Below are 21,309 nucleotides of genomic sequence, written 5' to 3'. Positions count from 1 at the left end.
GCTTCACAACATTTTTGTTTCAAAAAAAAATCATTTTAATTCTCATGTATTGTAAGCTTATGTAAAATTTTAAGGGGTTAATACCCAAAATATATAAAGAAATTATACAACTCAACACCGAATATCCCAAATAATCCAATTAAAATGGGCAGAGGATCTGAGTAGACATTTTTCCAAAGAAGACATATAGTTGGCCAACAGACACATGAAAAGATGCTCAATGTCACTAATCATTAGGGAAATGCAAATCAAAACCATAATGAGGCATCCTCTTATAACTGTCAGAGTGGCTAAAATCAAAAAGACAAGAAATAACAAGTGTTGAGGATGTGAAAAAAAGGAACTCTTGTGCACTGTTGGTAGAAATGTAAATCGATGCAGCCACTGTGGAAAGCAGGATTGAGGTTCCTCAAAAAATTAAAAATAGTTATCATATGATCCAAAAGAGCAGTCCATAAAGAACAAAAAAGAGTTATCTTCAAAGAAATTACACTTTATCTACGAAATAATAAATTTTAACAAATTAACAAATTTATCTGATAACTATCCTACTAAACTGCAAAAGAAAAGTTAAAGAAGGTACGTTCAGCCAAGAAATACATAAGATGCCCTCAAAGAACAAAAGTCATTGGCTGAGAAAAATTTTTTTTCATTCTATACTAGATTTCAGCCCAATTATGTTACCTATTTAGTTATCCTTTTCCTAAAATTAATAGAAAAGGAAAGAAAACACAAATGAATGAAATAAAAATAGAGTATCTCAATAAGAAAGCAATTTCTTTAAGAAAGCATACATTTGCTAGGACACCAAAAGCAAAAATGTATTAAAGAAATCTATGCATATTTCCAATGGTGATTTTCAAATTAAAAGATTTATAGTCAAATATAACTGTGAGCTAAATTAAAGAAATTAAAGGACAGATTTAGTCCAAAGAAAAACTAACACAGAATTAACTCTATAGGAATGCAAATAAGTACAGAAAATTCAAACACTGAATTTCTAAAACAGCTTAGACATGAAACTTTCTGTTGTTTTTGTAAAAAAATAATTTAAAAAACCCAAACCTGCCATATTCGTGTAAGTCCATGTTCTAATTTCTTTTTTATGTAGCCACGATCGAAATTAGTTTCTTCAGTACCCATATTACTCCCTTCTGAAAATAAAAGAGGATACACATTTCAGATTTGCTTCACAACATTGTTCCCCCCCACCAAAAAAAAGAAATCATTTTAACTCTCATATATTGTAAGCCTATGTAAAATATAGAAAATATGTTCAATATTTATACAATCAAAACAATGTCAAAAATAGGTGTTAGGATTAAAAGCACTTGATAAGATATATAAAATTAGACGATGAAATGTTAAGTATTTTACACCTAAGACCACTCAGTACATTGCAATTGGAGCTGGGATTCCAAGTTGAATAGTGTGATCCCAGAGATGGGGTTCTCAGTGACTTCTATACTGCCTACTGCTGGGGCATTACTGGACCCATTAACCTAACTTTCAGTTAATTTGCATGTTAACAAGAGTACAGACTGCAGAACTGCTCATGCAGTAAGGTAATGATGCACATGCTTTACATTTTTCATGATCCGGAATAGTCTTATCCATTCCAGACAAATAATCTAACAATGTCCAATTCAACAGGTGAGAGCCATGACCTGCTCGAAAACAAATTTCTCCCTAAAAACAACTGAAAATACATGTATATATATTTATATTAAACAGATTATGCCTTTTTGTGAATAAACTGTGTAAAACAACTGAGGATATTATTTCATCTTAGGCTAGCAGGGTAAGCACTGGTAACCAGCAAAAGGCCCCTGCATAGGCCAGACCCCATATTCATGCCTACTGTACCTCTGACCGCTTCTACAGCTTAAGCCTTATTATCTGTATGGCCTGGCTATCAGGGACCCAGCAGCTCAGGGCAGTGCACCTGGATGACAGCTTTAGAGTTTTCTTTTAGAATGGCAGAGTGTTAGGATACCAGTAGTATCACTACTGAACTACAGCAGACGACATCATGAGACCCTATCACCTTCATGAAGTTGTGTGAAGAAAAAGGTTCAGATTACTGACTTCTACAATTGTATTCCTTAATGTGAATATGAAAGGAACAATTTCAGGTGAACAAATGATTTTTTTGAGTTCAATATATTGTCAGATGTTAAGCTAATCAGAGTCCTGAATATTCTTAAGATACCCAGAATCAGGTCAAAGAATCATAGTGAAGAGCACTAAGTATACAGGGCTCAAACAGTATTTTAAGTTTGACTGTACACCCCAATGAAAAATACACACATATACAAAACAATTCCTGCAAACTGTGAGCCTGCAGCAAAAAAGCAAACTTCATTATGATGAATACGTATCATCCCCTAAACTCTTATATCTAAGGTGTATATTAATTTTGTTCCGAACTTTCTCTCAGGTTTCTCCTTAAATAATGTACTAGAAAAGGGAAAAGAGGTGTTGCAATGTCTTAACAGTTTCCACACCTAGAGAAAAATAAAGGTTGCCAAAACAGGATAAACTTGTGAAGGTCTGGAGTCCCAGGAAGCCCAGCAATTCCCTAAGTAACCTGAGATTTAAAAAAAAAAAAAAAAGAAAAAGAAAAAAAAGGCCTGTGGACATTTCATCATCATCATCGTTATCTCTTGACCCATTTCCTTTGGTATCAACAGAAACTAGTGTAAGCACTTTACATTACCCCTAAACTTGACAGCAAACTTTCAGGTAGATGCGTTACACCACCCTATGGAACTGTTTGTTTTGATTTTTTAACGTCCCACTTTAAGAAGGAAGCTGAGGCCTGGAGAAGATAACCTTCTTCACATTCTCATCTTTGGAAAATGGGAGTCAAAATCTGAAGCCAGGTGTCTCTTGAGCTCACAGAGGTAGTAGAGGGATGAGAATACAGGAGTTGGGTAAAAACAGTCTGGCCTAGAAACCTGGCTCAGGGCCCACTCCTTTTCTCTGCTTTCTCCTCTTTCCCCTTCTTTACATTCCCCCAGCAGTGTTTCTAAAAGGATGAAAATCCTTCTACAGAATTTTCCTCTTGCTATTTTTTGCTATTTCTTGCTATCTATATCTACTACCAATATTTATAAGCTTCTTATGAGTCAAGACAAATATTAAACTTACGTCTTGTATACTACCAGAATCCTACAATATGAATTGTGTTCTTCCACCCATCCAAACACAGAAATCAAGCACCTCAGAAATTACAAGTTACTAATTTGTTTGACTAGCTACATTAAATTGCATGCAACACAAAAAATTTGTGCAGTGTAATTTATTTTCCCATATTAAACAGAATGCTGATAAAAACATTTTTCACTTTTTAACATATTTTGAATATTTAATCTATTGTTCAAGGATAGCCACTTAAGATATGTAACTATACAAATGAAGTAATTTAAATATGTCTAGTTAATATTATTGCTCAAAGATTTGTTCTTTATGTAGCTGATTATACCATAATCATTTAAAGTTGTGTTTTCCATTCCAAGATTACTATTTTAAAACCTTGTTTTTATGAAATTTTAAGTCCTGCTGTGTTTTTATAGGAAGAAAAGTATAATTTTAAAAAAAATTTTTTTAAAGATTTTATGTATTTATTTGAGAGAGGAAGAACATGAAGGGGAGGGAAGGAGCAGATGGAGAAGCAGGCTCCCTGCTGAGCTGGAAGTCCAACATGGGGCTCGATCCTAGGACCCTGGAATCATGACCTGAGCCAAAGGCAGACGCTTAACTGACTGAGCTATCCAGGCACCCCAGAAAAGTATAATTATTAATTCTTAGACTCTAGATTTATGAGTACAACTTGAAAATTAGCAAACAGACTTTAAACATTAGCATTAATTTTACAGGAAATTGGACAGGCCAGTGTCTTACTTAGTTTGCAATTAATTTTCTTAAAAGCCCTTTTGTTAAGAATTTAGTTCTAAAGCCATCATCACATATTCATGAAAACTGGTAGTATCTATCACTTAAGAAGACCTTTGGGCCAGTTAATCCCTGAAAGTAATGGAGCTTTTATAGAAGCTGAATGACTTTCTTTAGTGAACATTTAACCTATGGGTCACTAAAGTTCCTGAAATGGCTATCCCTTTTTTTTTTGTCCTTATTCCAGAAATATGACATATTTATAGTTGTTTTTAAAATAAAATAATTTCCTACCAGAAGCAGAAGTAGCACTGTCGTGCTTTTCATGCCATTCCATAGTCCTGTAATAGCTGAGCATAACTTCCCACAGTGCTTTGCACAGGTCAGCAAGGCATGGAATATAGCTGTCTGGTGTAACATGCTGAAGAAAATGAGAAAAGTCACCTTTAAAAATTATCACAACTTGCAAAAAGGAAATCAATCCATTATGTCATTATGTAAATTAAGTACCTTTGACAATCCCTAAATTCTAGAAATCACAAGGATATTATAGATAGTCCATATCTATTAATAACATTTGAAAATAATGTTTTACATAACATGGCCATGAAACAATATGTAGTCTCAAATCTCCCTAATGAAAATGAGTAGATTTTTTTTACCCTCTATCCTTTGTATAAACTACCAGCTTGTTACTCTGCCCTTTTTTTTTCTGTAGGGAGAGTGATACCTCCATTCCATTTTGCTCTTTCTGTCATAATGGAGCATTTGGTTCATCATTTGAGATTTCGTAGCATTTCTTCCTTTTGTAATCAAACTATCATAGCCAATCATGCCGATAAAATACTGAAAGGCTAGTAAGACGGATATATATTAAGCCCTCCAAAGTAAACAGCTAGTAGAAATAAGTTATACAGCAAATGAGCACATATTGGTAGTGGTCCTCTCTCTTTCAAAACATTTTTTCTCTCCATAATGACCTTGCCCTCCTCTAAGCTCTGTGCATATTAAAACATTCATCAAGCAATTAATAAAAACACAAATTTGTATGGCTCAGTTCACTTTTGTGCAAACATGTCAAATTTCTGAAATTCAACTAGGAAGTACTAAAATAAAGGAGTTGTAAGCTCTGGAGCCAGACTACCTGTGTTGGGTTTATGCCAAGAATGGCAGGATGGTTCAATCTAACAAATCTATTAATATAACTCACCATATTAACAGTCTAACAAGAAAAACCAAATGATTATCCTAATAGATACTGGAATAAACCTTCTGACAAAATTCAACAGCTGTTCCTCATAATAACTCATTAAAAAAACTAAAATGGATGGTATTTCTTTAAGATAAGGAAACTACAGCATACCTACTTCAGTCAGGTCAGGAACAAGACAAGGATGCTCACTATCCCCACCACTATTTAACAATGTTCTGAAAGTACTAGCCAATGCAATTAGACTGAAGAAAAGTGTAATAAGATGGGCTTCACAGGGACTAACCCCCCACTTCCTGTTTTCTGTAATTTTTCATTCCCTGACTCTGAGCGTCGCCTCATCCCTCTCCCTTTAAAACGCCCAGTCACCTCTGTACAAATGGAAGTTGAGCCTGGTTCACAGTGGATTCTTTGCCCTATTTCAACAGTATATTAGGGGTTAAAAATCTGTCCATAAAACTTTGATTTAGTATTTGGCTTTATCTTTGATACTCTATATATTCTGTTGTCAAAGCTGTGAAAAAGTACCCACTGTCATACATTGCTGGTGGGAATGAAAAATGATATAATCCTATGGAAGGGAATTTGGCATTGTTTCACAAAACTACATCTGTATGTTCCCTATGACCCAGCAATCTTACTTCTAAGAATCTACCCTGAAGATACATCTGACACAAAGCAAAAATATATATGCACAAGGTTATTCATTGTGAAGGATTATTTGTAACTGCAAAATACTGGAATCTATCTAAATGTCCAACCAGGAGATTGGCTGAATAAACTACTGTTCATACACCAAAAAAGTACTATACAACTATGAAAAATAATAAGCTGATACATGCGTAATTAAATTTTTTTAACTAAAAAAAAATTTCTCGGGGCACCTGGGTGGCTCAGTGGGTTAAAGCCTCTGCCTTCAGTTCAGGTCATGATCTCAGGGTCCTGGGATTGGGTCCCGTATTGGGCTCTCTGCTCAGCCGGGAGCCTGCTTCCTCCTCTCTCTGCCTTCCTCCCTGCCTACTTCTTATCTGTCTCTGTCAAAGAAATGAATAAAATCTTCAAAAAAAAAAAAAAAAAATCTCCTGGTAACTATCTTTTTGTTCTCTATAGTTAAGGTTCTGTTTTGGGGTTTGTCTCTTTTTTTTCCCTTTGTTCATCCATTCTTTTCTAAAAGTCCACATAAATTTTTTTTCTCCGACAGACATATTTCACTTAGCATTATATTCTCTACCTCCATCCAAGAGGGGAGGTGGGTGAGCAGATGAGTGAAATAGTTGAAGGGGATTAAGAGTACATTTATCTTGGGGGCGCCTGGGTGGCTCAGTCAGTTAAGCATCCGACTCTTGTTTTCGGCTCAGGTCATGAGATAGAGCCTGCTTAAGAATCTCTCTCTCCCTCTCCCCCTCCCTCCTCCTGCTCTCAATAAATAAATAAATAAATAAAAGTACACTTATCTTAATGAGCACTAAGTATTGAATTGCTGAATCACTATATTGTACACCTGAAACTAATACCACCTTGTATGTTAATGATAATGGAATTAAAATTTTTAAAAAATTACCTTCATGACACACATATATGAGAAAGGGAAAAATTTTTAATTATATTTATAACATATAAGTTATATATACAATATGTATATAACATATGTATTTAAAATTTTATATATATAAGAAATAGAAAAAAATTAATGCATATATCTGATATCATGACAAAAATAAACAGAAGGAAAATAGACAAGAAAACACTGAAGTTAGTTACCTTTACCAGGTGGGGTTGGGGATGAAATGGAAGAATCATTAAGAGGAAGTGACACTTCTCTAAACATACCACATTGGCTATAGGCACGCATCCACAGAAGAATTAGAATGACCATCCAGATGTACACATGGCTTGCAGAGATTAATATAAAATATTTCCCCATACTTATGTCATAATTTTGAAGTAATTTTTTATGTTTACATTTCATGTTTACTTTTTTAATTACCACCTTTACAATGAACCAGTCTTGACTTCCCCCCCCCCGCCCCCCCCCCGCCTTGGTTTATTTTTATCTCATCATTATGTATCTTTTATAGCACACACATATAATATAAAACTTGATACTGATGCACAAGTTCAGGAAAAAGCTAAAAGCAGAGGGCAAAGAAAAGAAAAAAAAATCACAAGAAAGTTCTGGGCTGCAACTCAGCAATCATTCACCTGAATAAAGGTATTCTTCTATAAGTCAATTTTTTTCACCTTCATAAAATCAACTTTACATAAATTTATATTTACATTATGCAAATAAATTTAATCTAATTATATCCCAACATTCTTTCGGGTAGATAAAAGGAAGACAGTGTTAATCTTATTTCTTCCCAAAGAAAAATTATGACTATACAAATAACTGTGTTATAGTTCACCAATTAATTTTTATTATACTTGTCACAGTTTAACAAACCAGAAAATTGAATCTTAGAACTACTACTACCTTCTACTTTCCACTCAGCTACTATCTAGCTACGTTATTTGCCTATTTATTCGAGGAAAGGAGATTCTTTCCTATGTTACCTCTTGATGATTTGCTCAAATTTAATGGGTTTGGATGAGATACACGAAGATGTATATGTAAATTCTTTTCTAAAAAAAGTTGAAATTATTGAAATTACAGCAAGCTTTTTCTCACCAAACGGATCCAAGTGTAAATTATTCACAAATCTAGCTATACCACTATACATGCCTAGAAGTCTTCCAAAAGAATACAAATTAAATTATCTTCACAAATATGTTCATGTCTACAAACATAAGACTATGATGTACTGAGCACCGGATAACAAGATGACTCTTGCCTAAATTTATATTCTAAGATAGAAACAAATGTAGAGATTCATTGTACTAAATATATACACAATACATAGTTTGAAGCAAGGGGACAAGGTGGAATAGATTTAAAAAAAAAAAAAATACTGTTTTCAAAACATTTAAGCCCAGATGGACTAATTGCTGCATGTGAAGACCATGCTGGCAATAAGTTAAAAGAGTCATTTCATTTTAAAACTGGAATCCAAAAACCACTTTCCTCTGTACCATGCAACCAACTGGTATGAACGCTCATAGCTACAAATGCTTCTCATGCTTTTAACACCTTATTACTAAAATCATTCACAACTAGTGTTCTCTCATCGATTTATAAAAATCACCTCTAAACTTCAAGTAGAGAGTCTTATCACATGGACACGGGTGAATCATAACTATAACAAAGGAAATTTTTAAAAAAAGGCAAATAAGCCAATAATTGCATAAATTATCAAAATAAAAGAACAAGCAGAGAATTTGAGTTCCTGAATTAACAGCCCATGAAACTTCCCCTCAGACATCTATCCTTCTTCACACCAGCAGGGCATAATAGAGAGAAGCCTAGAGAAAGAGTCGGAAGCCCTGGATCCAGCCAGCACTAGTTCTGCAACTTAGCGGTTACATGTTCTTTCAAAATAAACCACTGGGAACCAAAGTTTCACCTTTCATAAAACAGTGTTAGAGATTCCTGGATCTGCCTACCTCATCATTAGTTTAACCCACCCACCAATTACTAAACACCTAATACTTCATCTCAGTTCAAGTCCCCATTTAGGGATGATTCATTTAGGATAAGACCAGAAATACTAAGGCAGAGAAGTGCCGTGCTATAATCAATCCCAGTACCGTGTTCATGTCACTTATCAATAATAGCAATGAAAATCTTAAATTGATCCATTTTGAAAATATTCACGTGAGACACCCCCAAAAGACTAAAACAACATGTCTTTAAGTTGTTTTAATAACTAAGAATATACAGGAAATAGAAATTTAATGATCAAATAATTATCTGTGCTCTAGAGCTATTTTCCACTGCCATTCTTTTTTTTAAAGATTTTATTTAATTTTTTTATTTTTTATTTTTTCAGCATAACAGTATTCATTATTTTTGTTCCACACCCAGTGCTCCATGCAATCCGTGCCCATTCTTTAGCTAAAAGCTAGTAGTGTCCATTTATTCAGCAAAAGTTGTGAGGTGAGTGGGAAAGAAAAGAAACAAAGTATAGTATTTTAGAAATATCTCAAAAAACATGCAGAAAAGAATATTTCAAGTAGTATAATTTTTTAAATATATAACCTCTATACAGATAACATCCATGTCTAGTAACTCTGAGGATTATAAAAAGTAACAAATATCCTAGGGGGCGGTATTTGGAGAATATTCACAAATCGGGATGTTATAATGTAAAAAGTCCAACACAGCATTTCCACTCTGCTTCACTATTCAAATCAAAATAGGCTTCTTAATCAAATCTTAACACTTTCAAAAAACCCACAGGTATGATATCCTATTTCACAAATGTCGGTGAAGAATAACACTTTGCACCCCCCACTTCTGCTGTTTAGCCACCTCAACCAACCTACCTGGTCAAAATAAAAAGGATGAAATCAGCTTAAGTAAAACCAGCAACATCTCAGCCTTAATTATAAACAATAAGTAAGAATCTAGAGGCCAAGGGCACCTGGATGGCTCAGTGGGTTAAAGCCTCTGCCTACAGCTCAGGTCATGATCTCAAGGTCCTGGGATCGAGCAGGGAGGCTGCTTGCTCCTCTCTCTCTCTGCCTGCCTCTCTGCCTACTTGTGATCTCTGTCAAATAAATAAATAAAATCTTTAAAAAAAAAAAAGAATCTAGAGGCCATTTTCAAAGAACGTGAAACAAATATGAGCAGCCTTTTCTAATCTGAAGCACACAACGAAAAAATATGCCATCTTTTAAAAGTTGCTTAAGTGCAGAGGTAAATGGTACATATGAAAAGAAGGAGGACGCCAGATTTAGCTTTTTAATACTTATTAATTTGCTTATACACTCATCAGAAACCTCTATTACCAAATACCTACAAAAATTTCAGTTAGATGATTTTTAAAATAGAACATCAAAATAAAAATTCTTAAGGAGTATCCTTAAGGTATTTTTTGTTCTTGTTTCACTTTGATTTAGCACTCTAATCACATCCTGACAAACATAAAGGGAACAGATGTCTTGGCATCCTCACAGGGATCCAAAACTCCCAGCGCTGCCATCCCCCATCCCCAACTTCATACACACACTGATAGATGGATTTCAAAAAAACAACAAAGAGTTAGCAGTATCTTCAGATGAATGCTGTTAGCTTTGTGCGCTCTAGCACCAGAAGCTGGTGGGAAGACTACTGCTTGTCTGGGAAAGGCTTCAGGAAATATGCTGCAGATCCAAACGGCACTAGGCCCAGGAGCCAAAAGCATCTCTAGGGAGGCTGAACTCTGCACCTAAATAAGTGTCTGGGTCAAGCCATTACAAGATCTTTCCAAACTCTAATTACTTCAATAAGGGCCAAGCTTGGACAAAATATGAACAGCTTCAGTACTTTACAGACATTAGAAGCCAGAGTTGTGCACAGTATAGTGGAGTGGATAGCACACATTTGGGTTTGGGACCCAACTTTGTGACTTACTTGGTTATGATGCTATAATATGGTTTCATTTAGCTCAACACCCCTAGGGATAAAGCACATAACTTAGATTCTCTTTGAAGCTTTAAACACTAGGACTCAGGGCAGCTTGGTGGCTTAGTTGGTTAGCATCTGCCTTCGGCTCAGGTCATGATCCCAAGGTCCTGGGATCGAGCCCCACATCGGACTCCCTGCTCAGAAGGAAGCCTGCTTCTCCCTCTCCTCCCCACTCATGTTCTCTATCACTATTTCTGTCTCTCTCTCAAATAAGTGAATAAAATCTTTTAAAATAAATAAAATTTTAAAAAAACACTATGACTCTCCAAAGATAATAATACACATAAGCTATAGCAAAACTTTCCTTGTACCAAACTAGATCCGTTCATGATTTAAAAACACAAGCATTTCATGGTAAAGAAAAAAAAAAAGTCACTCTCATTTCCCAGGCATTTTATCATTAATACTAAAATTACATATACCCACGAAATCATATTTATCTGTAATAATATAAATGATGCTAACTTGGAACTAAGTGACTAGCACTTTGTGAAACTGCTTGTGAAGTGCTAAACTGTGAAACAGAAGGGTTTCCTTTAAACCACTGGAACTAAGTAAGTAACTAAATAACTATCACCTTGGAACTAAGTAGCAAAATTCCTTGGGAAGAGCTAAACTGTGAAACAGAAGGGTCTCCTTTAAATCATTCTTAGGTTTTCCAAATAGCTGTTAAATGGCCTGAATCAAAAGACAGCTTAATACTATAAAATAAGCAAAGCAGGTATAATAAGAACACATCATTTACCTTTCCGAATTACAACTGAAAAAATGCTGTGAACCCCTAAACTGAGATTATCACCAAAAAAGGGGGCAGTATTTAAATGTAAAAAACCATCAAATTAAAAATAGGGTTTCTTGGGATGCCTGGGTGGTTCAGTCAGCTAAGCATCTGCCTTTGGCTCAGGTCATGATCAGAGGGTCCTGGGATCAAGCCTCATGTGTCAGGCCTCAGGCCCGCTCTCTACTCAATGGGGAGCCTGCTTCTCCCTCTCCTTCTGCTCCTGCTTGTCCTCTCTCTCTCTCTCACTCACTCACTCTCCCTCTTTCTGTCTCAAGTAAATAAATAAAAAATATATATATTTTAAAAATAGGGTTTCTTGACAGATCTCAAGAATAGCCTTCTACCAGTAAATTCTTTTTTGTTTCTGATGGCAGTGCATGCCATGCTCTAAAAAAAGGTTGGTTCTTTTTAACATTTACTCCCAACCCTCCCCTACAACACACACACACACACACAGCCCAGCAGTTTACATTACACTGACAGGTTCTTAGACATGGGCAGCCCAGGCGCCTTGCCACACTGGAGCCAGTTTCAAGTGACCAGGAAACCCTTCCATTTCCACCCAAAGAGGGAAGACTGGCTACCCAGATAACTACAGCCCAAAGCATGCACTCCAGAGGCACTGAGTCCCAGAAAACGCTGAAAACAACCAAATCTGCACACTGAAAATCCAGTTAAACCAAGCCAGACAACCTATAGTTCCTTTCACCTGCCCACGCTCTCCTTCTCTTTTGTCATTGCTCAGGTTATTTCCTAACAACCCCCAGAACCCAGCCACACACACACTGCGCCTGTTGAAATCCAAGACCTTCAGAACTTGCAGGCTCCTCTTAACAATAAGATACAATTTTGCCTTCCTTAGATCCCTTAAAGAACTGTGTTGACCCCAATAACACTTTATGTTGTTTGAACTTTTCTTATCCTACCTCTAATCATAATTAACATGACACCTTACTGGGTTGTAAATTCTGTAAACCTTATCTATCCTTGTTGAGCTGAACCGATTACTTGATTAACAAATGCTGAGTGATGATAAGGGAACTGGTTTATGCTTAGGAAGTCAGAGTATTAAGAAAATGGAGTCTTGTGTCCTATGCCAGCATCCATGAAAGGATAAGGGGCGAACTTGTCAGTTTCTAAGTAGGATAAATTTCAGACCCTTCACGGCTCTTGACAATCCAAAGAGTAAATAACAGGGAAAATTGTTCCTTACCTATGTTTCGGTCATTAAGTTTTGAATTTTAAAATATTACCAAAACCTAGGTTTTTTTTTTTTATCTTAAACATACAGAAATCAATATATATTCATATATATGAAAATACATGAGTGGTGGTGGTACAAATATGTGATAATAAATCTGACAGCTTTATTGTTTGGAGTATTCTAAAACTGACCTGAGGAAGCAACTCAAGTAAATGTATAGTATTACTCTTTTAACTGAAAAGACTTCTCTCATTGAACAAATGTTCAAATTTGTACCTTACAATAAGAGAAAAGGTCTACTCACCTAACCAACAAATCAACCAAGTTAACCCAACAATCAAATAAATGTCCCAATTTAATTTCCTTCACATCCAAATATGCCTGAGTGAGAAACAATATAAATTATTCTTGATATGCTACCTTCTGGTTTCTGACAATTAAGCTAATAAATACAAAATAATCAGCATTCATGTGTACAGGGAAAGGGATAAAAGCAGACATCGCTGATGAGGAGTATAAATTAAAACATAATTTCTAGAGGGCAATTTTGGAAAAATGAACCAAAAGCCCTATAAATGCAAAGTCTTTGACAATGCAATTTTATTTCTCATCACTTATCCTAAATAAAGATGTGTGCAAAGACTTAGCTTTAAGAATATTTACTACAGTGTTGTTCATAATGACAAAAGCTAGAAATAAAATAAGTATCTAAGAATAGGAAACTGGTTAATTAATCCACGGGATCTTATACTGAAATACTATAAAACTATTAAAAGTTATGTGGGTAGCATATTTACTGAAATGAAAAATTATTTATAACATAGAAAGTGGGAAAAAATGTTATAAAACTGTGTGGACAGCATAATCCTACTTTTAAAAGCTATTTGCTTACATATACATTAAAAAAACCAGCTTTGCATGCATAAATACTAATTTTTATTTTCTTTTTGCTTATGTATATTTTTCTATAATTAGTGTTTTACTTGTATGATTTCAAATATGTATATTTTTAAGAGTAAACATGTTAATTAATGACTATTTAATTTGTGCAACTACTTATATAATCCACATTCTAACTCTATAAAGACTCCAAATAATATAAGAACATACAAATATCAGACTAGTTTAAGTCAGAAAACAGTCAGCAAAAGGATAAAGAGGCAGTTAATTCTAGAGGAGTAAAAATATGATTGTTTGATGAGAGATACTATATTCTTCATAACAGAAAAAACTCTGAAAATTTAGGAATAGAAACATGCTTTTAACCAAAAAGAGGAATTTGTTTTTAGGTTTCTATATGGACATCAAAATAAATTATATCTTTTTTTTTTAAGATTTTATTTATTTATTTGACAGAGACAGAGATCACAAGTAGCAGAGAGGCAGAGAGAGATGGGGGGAAGCAGGCTCCCCGCTGAGCAGAGAGCCCGACACAGGGCTCAATCCCAGGACCCCGGGATCACGACCAGAGCCGAAGGCAGACGCCTAACCAACTGAGCCACCTAGGCACCCCAATAAACGATATCTTTAACAGAGATCTTACTAAAGATATTTACTAACCCTCAAAAAAAAAAAAAACAAACATTGAATTCAGCATCAAGAGATATTACTTATAAGAAAATTTTAAAGCTTAGAAGAATGGAATGTTAGGCCAGCAGTCAGTTTGTCTTTCTGTGATATATGCACATAAAGCACCTGTAAAAGTACATGGCATAGGGGCGCCTGGGTGGCTCAGTCAGTTGAGTGTCCAAGTCTTTATTTCGGCTCAAGGTATGATCTCAGGGTTGTGAGATCGAGCCCCAGGTCAGGCTCCATGTTCGGCACAGAGTCTGCTTGAGATTCTCTCCCTCTGCCCCTCCATTCCACAGCCTCCCTACCTCCCCCCACCCCGCTCTGCTTGCACTCTCTTAAATAAAATCTTCTCAAAAAGAAGCACATGGCACACAAAAAGGGTACAATGTTGGTTTTCTTTCCCTCATACTTAAATTTAAACTGTGTCAACCCACACCAATTAGAGACAAAAAGGGCAATCCAATTTACACAAGATACATTTACTAAACACTTCCCATGTGCCAGACTCTGAGAAAACACATACTGAAATGATATCAAGAAGTTTTTTCAGGGCATCTGGGTGGCTCAGTCAGTTAAGCGGCTGTCTTCTGCTCAGGTCATGATCCCAGGTGGAATCCAGCCTGAATCGGGCTCCCTGTTCAGTGGGAGGCCTGCTTATCCTTCTCCCATTCCCCCTGCTTGTGTTCCCTCTCTGTCTCTCTCTTCTTGTCAAATAAATAAGTAAAATCTTTCTTTAAAAAAAGCTTTTTTTCTAAAAAAACTCCGCTTTTCACCAAAGTTACTACTACATCATGAAGTTCATTTCAAAAACAGAACTCAAAACTCATTAAGCTCATTTGGAAATGAAAAACCGAAAAATGATTGGGAAAATTTCAGCCAGCTTTAGCCAGCTCTATTATCATAAAATTAATCAATAACATTCTAATTAACATCTTAATATAAGCTTCCCCGGGAAATCCAACAGCCTGCCAAAGATAGTAAAAAAAAATTTTTTTTAATTGGTGCATACTTCATAAACTTTTAAATAACCTACAAAAAGCTCCTCTACAAGGTCACTAAATAAAGAGCATCCACTTGGTGTCTATAAATCTCTCCATAGACTGATATCAATATGTAGGGAGGGGGACATCAATGCAAATGCAATCATGAACAAGGCTCACTTTTTTTAAGTAAATAAAATCACCACTAAGCCCTTGTACATTGGCCCTTTCCAGAAATGAATGAGTTTTAATTCTCATTTGAAAATTTTCCTAATTATCATTTACTTGAGCTTCAAAAAATTTGTACACATTTTTAAAAGAGCCTAAATTACTGATCTAACAACTGTACACCAATACATTCAAGAAAAACAGGAAAACCAGACTGAAAAACTATAAAAAGAAAAACTGTGCTTCTAATTAAATCATTCAGAAAACATTGTTTAGTAAAGAAAGTAAAGTAATTACATTCAATTACAAAATAATTTCAAAAAGCTCAAAGCCAACTAAGCTTTTAAACTCAGAGCAATGGCTGACAGGACACAAATGGCAGAAATCTCCTAATGGGACAGGATGCTGCTGTCCTTAAGAACTCTGAAGTTCTTGATTTACCAGAGTAAACAGAAATAGAACGCTAATTTTGCCCCAGATTTCTTTGTAAAGGGATATCAAAAAACTTTAGTTCAATTTCATTCTAATCCATTTAGTAATAGATGGGTATGAGTGGTTTAAAATAATACTATGAACAAGGGCAAGCAGATGATTAGATCGCTTCATTTCCAATCTCTTTCCATTTAAAGGAAACACAATTGTTCCCTTTTACAGGAACTCCATCCCTCTCTCAGCTCTGATGAGTATACTATTTCATGTATTTCATTTTTTTTAATATTATATTTAAGCTCTATCTATGATTAAGGACTTCCTTCAAAATATTGCTATTATATAGAGAAAACCAACTGCCCAAATGCCTAAACTCTTTTCTCATTTCTAAAATCTACCAGTCAACACCTTATACACACCTCCTAAGGGCTCTTGCTTCTTTCTTATCTGACATTCCATTGCCACATGTACTCTCCCACTAATGCATCCTCCATAAGTATTCTCAGTTACTTTTAACCAGGGCTGAAATGATTCCCAACTGTCACATACTGAAAAATCAAGAACTTTACATTCTAATACAAGGCTCCTTCACAACTCATCTCCCTCACCTGAGCTGTGCCATTTCAGATCCTTTATATGTGTTCTCACCAGGAAAACATATTTAATTTCCTTTCATCAGTTTATTTATTAAATTTCTAAGGGTTGCTTCCATTTTCCTCTCCTGAGCTAATCCTCTTCATTTATAGAACTCAGTTACTAAAAGTTTACATCTTTTCAACAAACTAACTAATAAATAAACAAATCTGTTGAGAAATAATTTCTTCCTAATCTTCCCTGGCTTAAACATCTCAAAGAGGATTCAGTATTATAAAACAAATTAAACTTAAGTTAGGTTTCAAGGAGATATCCACATCCCTGTCTGCCTGTGGCAGCAATGACTTAAATACTTCTAAGAAGCCTGGGGTAATTTCTGAACTTCTTTAATTTTATTGAGAATTATGCAGAGAAAACAGGCCACCTTAAAACGCATCATATTCTTCACCTCACTATTCAGCTCTCTTAAGTCTGTTCTCTCAACATAAAGAGCCCACCATACCTAATTCTGTTAAATCTTTTCCTCAAAAGAAATTCCTCCACGAAGTCATTGTCAACATTTGCTACTCTTCTCGCCCCTTCAAAACTCCATCAACGAATGTTTTAGCATATCTTGAATATAAACCAGAAGTGTCCAAGTGCATTCGATGAAAAATAACATATGTTCTGGCTGTTCTGGGGTGGGGGGGGGGTTCTATGACTCAGCTCTAGAATACCAATAAATCACTTGTTTCCTTAATTTAATTATATATAGCTCACTACTATGACACATAGATGGATAATTTTATAAAGAATTACCAGATGTTTCTTGGAGTCATTTTAACAAGCATTAACTCAAAATAAAATCAATAAAGATAAACCCTTTGTTATCTGATCATTTAAATACACATACAGCTACTTCAGTAGTGAGCTTTAAGAAAAACAGTGAAAGAAATTTAAAAAAAAAAACCTGTGGTAAACACTTTAAGCATGAATTTTTGTTCATAAACATTTGTAAGTACAACTTTCAGCTCTGTATTACATAAATGTACAGAGGATTTTCTCAAGAAACAGGAGCACAAATATGTCTTTGACTTTTAAAAACACATAAAAGTTTAATGGTAACAAAGTACACTACCCACATACACAAACACACACCAGATTTAACCAAAGAAGATTGAAAGACAAAAGCCATTTGTTTAAAATGTTTGTTTCAATTATTAAAAGTCATTTTCTGCTTAACAGAGAAATCACTAACTTGTAATAAACTGCTTTACTCTTTTTTTAATTTCTATTTTTTTTAAAGATTTTATGTATTTATTTGACACACAGAGAGAGAGAGAGAGAAGCGAGTCAGGGAACACAAGCAGGGGGAGTGGGAGAGGGAGAAGCAGGTTTCCCGCTAAGCAGCGAGCCTGATGCGGAGCTTGATCCCAGGACCCCGGGATCATGACCTGAGCAGAAGGTAGCTGCCTAACTGACTGAGCCACTCAGGCGACCCTTGCTTTACCATTTAATAAAATCATCTCTTCATGACAGCAACACTAACTAAATAAAAAAAATGAAATTGATTGCTTGTATACTTAATTTAAAATATATACTATCAACCTAACTTCTTAGGTTGATATAAATAAGATATGTATATATATAAATAAGAAGAATAACACATTTCAAAATCATTGAAATTTAACAAATGATGGCTATACTTAAAACTGGATATTCAAAAATGGAATTATAAAACTATATCCCACTTTAAGTTAATAATCATTAAATTTGTGAAAGAGTCCTCATGATATATGAAATGATTTTAAAGAGACATTTTTTAGCTATATTAATAAACATCCACTGCCATTATTAACTTAATCCTTCATCTATCATATATAATCACATCCTCCTGGAATATTTACTGTAACTCAAGTTAAGATCCTAGATTCTCTAGATCCCAATGAACATATAACCTACACTTTTGACAAACTCACTAAAGAATGAAGAGTAGCTTAATTTTATACTAATTCTTGGACATAATTACAGTAGAAAATAGGTATCTGCTTTCTAGAACTGTTATTTTCTGAGTTGATGTTACAAATCATTCAAGAATGCCTCCAGTGAGAGACACAAAACATTCTTGAACTAGAATTAGAGACCAAGGTCAACAATGACCACCACATTGTCAAATCAAGTGATCAATTCTGTAATAATCACCATATGCAGACTCTCAGAAGCAAGTGACATAGGTTTACAGTCAATTCTTCTTGAAATACTTCCTTCTGTAGGCTATTCCACCACCTCCTAGTTCCCCCCTCCCCCACTAGCTGCTTTCTTTCTCTCCTTCTCCTAGTCTCTCCTCCTTACCTAATCCCTGAATGTCACAAGGCCCAAGTGCCCCAAGGCTCCTTTATTTACACTCCTTTCCCCAATCTTCTTATCAGGTATCATGGCTTTAAGTACAATTAGATTCTGATGACTCTATCACTTCAGTTCTCATCTCCCTAAGTTCTTTTATCCAACTGCCTCCACAATAAGTCCCCTTGAACATTAATAGTTATCAAACAGAATTCACGACCCTCCAATACAAATCTGTCTTCTTTGTAAACACAAATGACACCACTCACTGTTGTCCCAGTTGTTCATCATTCTCTTTTCCTCACGCCCTACATCAATCCATCAATAGGACCAATTCTAGAACAGAGCCCAACTCCGTTCACTTCTCACCTGTGGTTATATTTCCTACAGACCTCTGTTTCTTTAAGAATGAAAAGAAATTGGTTACAGATCCTGACAGAAACAGCATTTATACACATGGAAAGACTGATGGAAAGTGTATACAGGAAACCAGCTAAGATGATTGCTTAGAAGTACCTTAGATGCAATCACAGTAGAGAATTAAGAGCCTGAAAGAAAAGAATAAAAGGAGCTATGACAGAGTAAAGAGTCCATTTAGAAGCAACTGCACTCCATCAATCTGTACCATCTCATCACTTGTGTGACTGAATCTTCCATTATGAGAAAAAGAACAATATGGGAGGAAAAAAAGACTTTTGGCAAACATATTTCTTTTTATTTCAGTAGCATCCTCAAATAATAGACGCTATAAAAAATGGAATATGAATTTAAAACTAAAAGAGAGGCAATATGATCAGAATTAAATTACTACATACGGTACAGAGATCCTTATATTGCAGCTTTTGGAATTTTGTATCTGTGTTTCCTGAACATAGTTCCACGTAACCAAGAACAACTTGAAACACAGTATTATGAATGGCTTGAGTGAAGTGCATGTGAAGTTGATCCATTGCTGTCTGTGGAAAGAAAAAAATATGTATAATTTCATATTATTAAAATAAATGTATTTCAAAGGATTTGAAAAACATAGGAAAAAAATCTTTATAGATTATAGATACTATAGATATAACACAAAGATCACTATTATTCATCATGAACACTGTTCTGTTGCTTTGTATTTGTGATTGGTATCCATCCTGCTCTTTTTTAGACATGTCATATATAATCACACCTTTGGATCCCCTCTGCCAGCATTCCCTTACATTGTTCAGGATGCTTCTCAATGGTTACCTTCTCAGAGAACCCTTTCCTGACTATCCTGTATAAATTGGGACCTTCAGGATGCCTGGGTGGCTCAGTTGGTTAAGCAGCTGCCTTCGGCTCAGGTCATGATCCCGGCGTCCTGGGATCGAGTCCCACATCGGGCTCCTTGCTTGGCAGGGAGCCTGCTTCTCCCTCTGCCTCTGCCTGCCACTCTGTCTGCCTGTGCTCACTCTCGCTTCTCTCTCTATGACAAATAAATAAATAAAATCTTAAAAAAAAAAACAAAAAACTTTAAATTAAAAAAAATAATAATAAAAAATAAAAAATAAATTGGGACCTTCCATGACTCTATCCATTTACCCTGATATGTTATTTTTTTATGGGACTTGTTACAACCCAACACCCTGTCCACTCATTTCTTTAATGTTTGCTTCCCTTACTAGAAGATAAGATAGATGAGGGCCCATATCAAGGTGCCTGGTGCAATGCACACATTAGGGGTTACTAAATATTTAAGGAGCAAAATAATTATTCTAATAAGGGTAATTAGAAGTTATAATCGTATCTTCAAAGGTCTTTAAACATGTCCAAAATTACCAAGTGTCTGTCATCTTGTAATTTCTCCTTGGTAGCTTAAGACATACAAATTAATTAAGTAGAGTAAACAACCAAATTTCTTTATTCGGACTTTAAAATGTAAACAGAGTTTCAATGGTTTGGTAAATTCTTAGATCTCCTTCTAAGACAGGAGACCATTAAAGGGAAGAAAACATTTACATCTATCACTTTTAGCTGTTTTATAGATAAATGCACATGCAGAAGGTACAATTAACTTTTCAAACAATGACCCTTGTTGCAAATTTTTCAAGGAAGCCCTTGAGCAGTAAAAGAATATAAAACCATGGAAGTAGTGATATCATTTGGAGAGCAAGAGAATCCTTTGAAAAATCTGATAAATGAGGGATGCCTGGGTGGCTCAGTTGGTTTAAGCAGCTGCCTTCGGCTCAGGTCATGATCCCTGTGCTCACTCTCTCTGACAAATAAATAAATAAAATCTTTAAAAAAAAAAAAATCTGATAAATGTAATGGAGCTGTTTTCAGATAAACGTACTTCACCAAAGTTTACATGCCCCTTTGAGGGAAACAGGCTGGCCCATCTCAGAACCATGAAGCTCCACATTAAGAAATTCTCAGGATCAAGAGCTAAAATAAAAGACTACACATCCCTTCCAACTGAATTATCTTATAAGAACACTTTTAAAGAAAAACTACATAAAAGTGTGCAAACACTAAGCCTGACAAACACTTCATAGCTCAAAACAAATTTCTGTCATGTTTTAATCACACTCCATACACAGAACCTATGTTCATATGGCATAAAAATTTACTTTGTTAAATGAAACT

At 35.1% G+C, this 21,309-nt stretch overlaps 1 protein-coding gene across 1 annotated transcript in view; it reads right to left on the bottom strand.

The window, feature by feature from the left end:
* VPS50 (VPS50 subunit of EARP/GARPII complex) overlaps positions 1-21,309 on the bottom strand; it is a 128,686-nt gene that overhangs the window by 68,376 nt on the left and 39,001 nt on the right. The window contains exons 12-14 of the mRNA XM_047694559.1: positions 19,518-19,658; positions 4,192-4,318; positions 1,066-1,154 (exon numbers count right to left, since the gene is read on the bottom strand). Coding sequence (XP_047550515.1) covers positions 1,066-1,154; positions 4,192-4,318; positions 19,518-19,658 — 357 coding nt within the window. The remainder of the gene's footprint in view (positions 1-1,065; positions 1,155-4,191; positions 4,319-19,517; positions 19,659-21,309) is intronic.

This window comes from Lutra lutra, chromosome 11 (genome assembly GCF_902655055.1).
Source record: "Lutra lutra chromosome 11, mLutLut1.2, whole genome shotgun sequence".
NCBI lineage: Eukaryota > Metazoa > Chordata > Mammalia > Carnivora > Mustelidae > Lutra > Lutra lutra.
The sequence above is the reverse complement of the archived record's forward strand: the minus strand, read 5'-3'. Positions and strand labels throughout refer to the sequence as shown.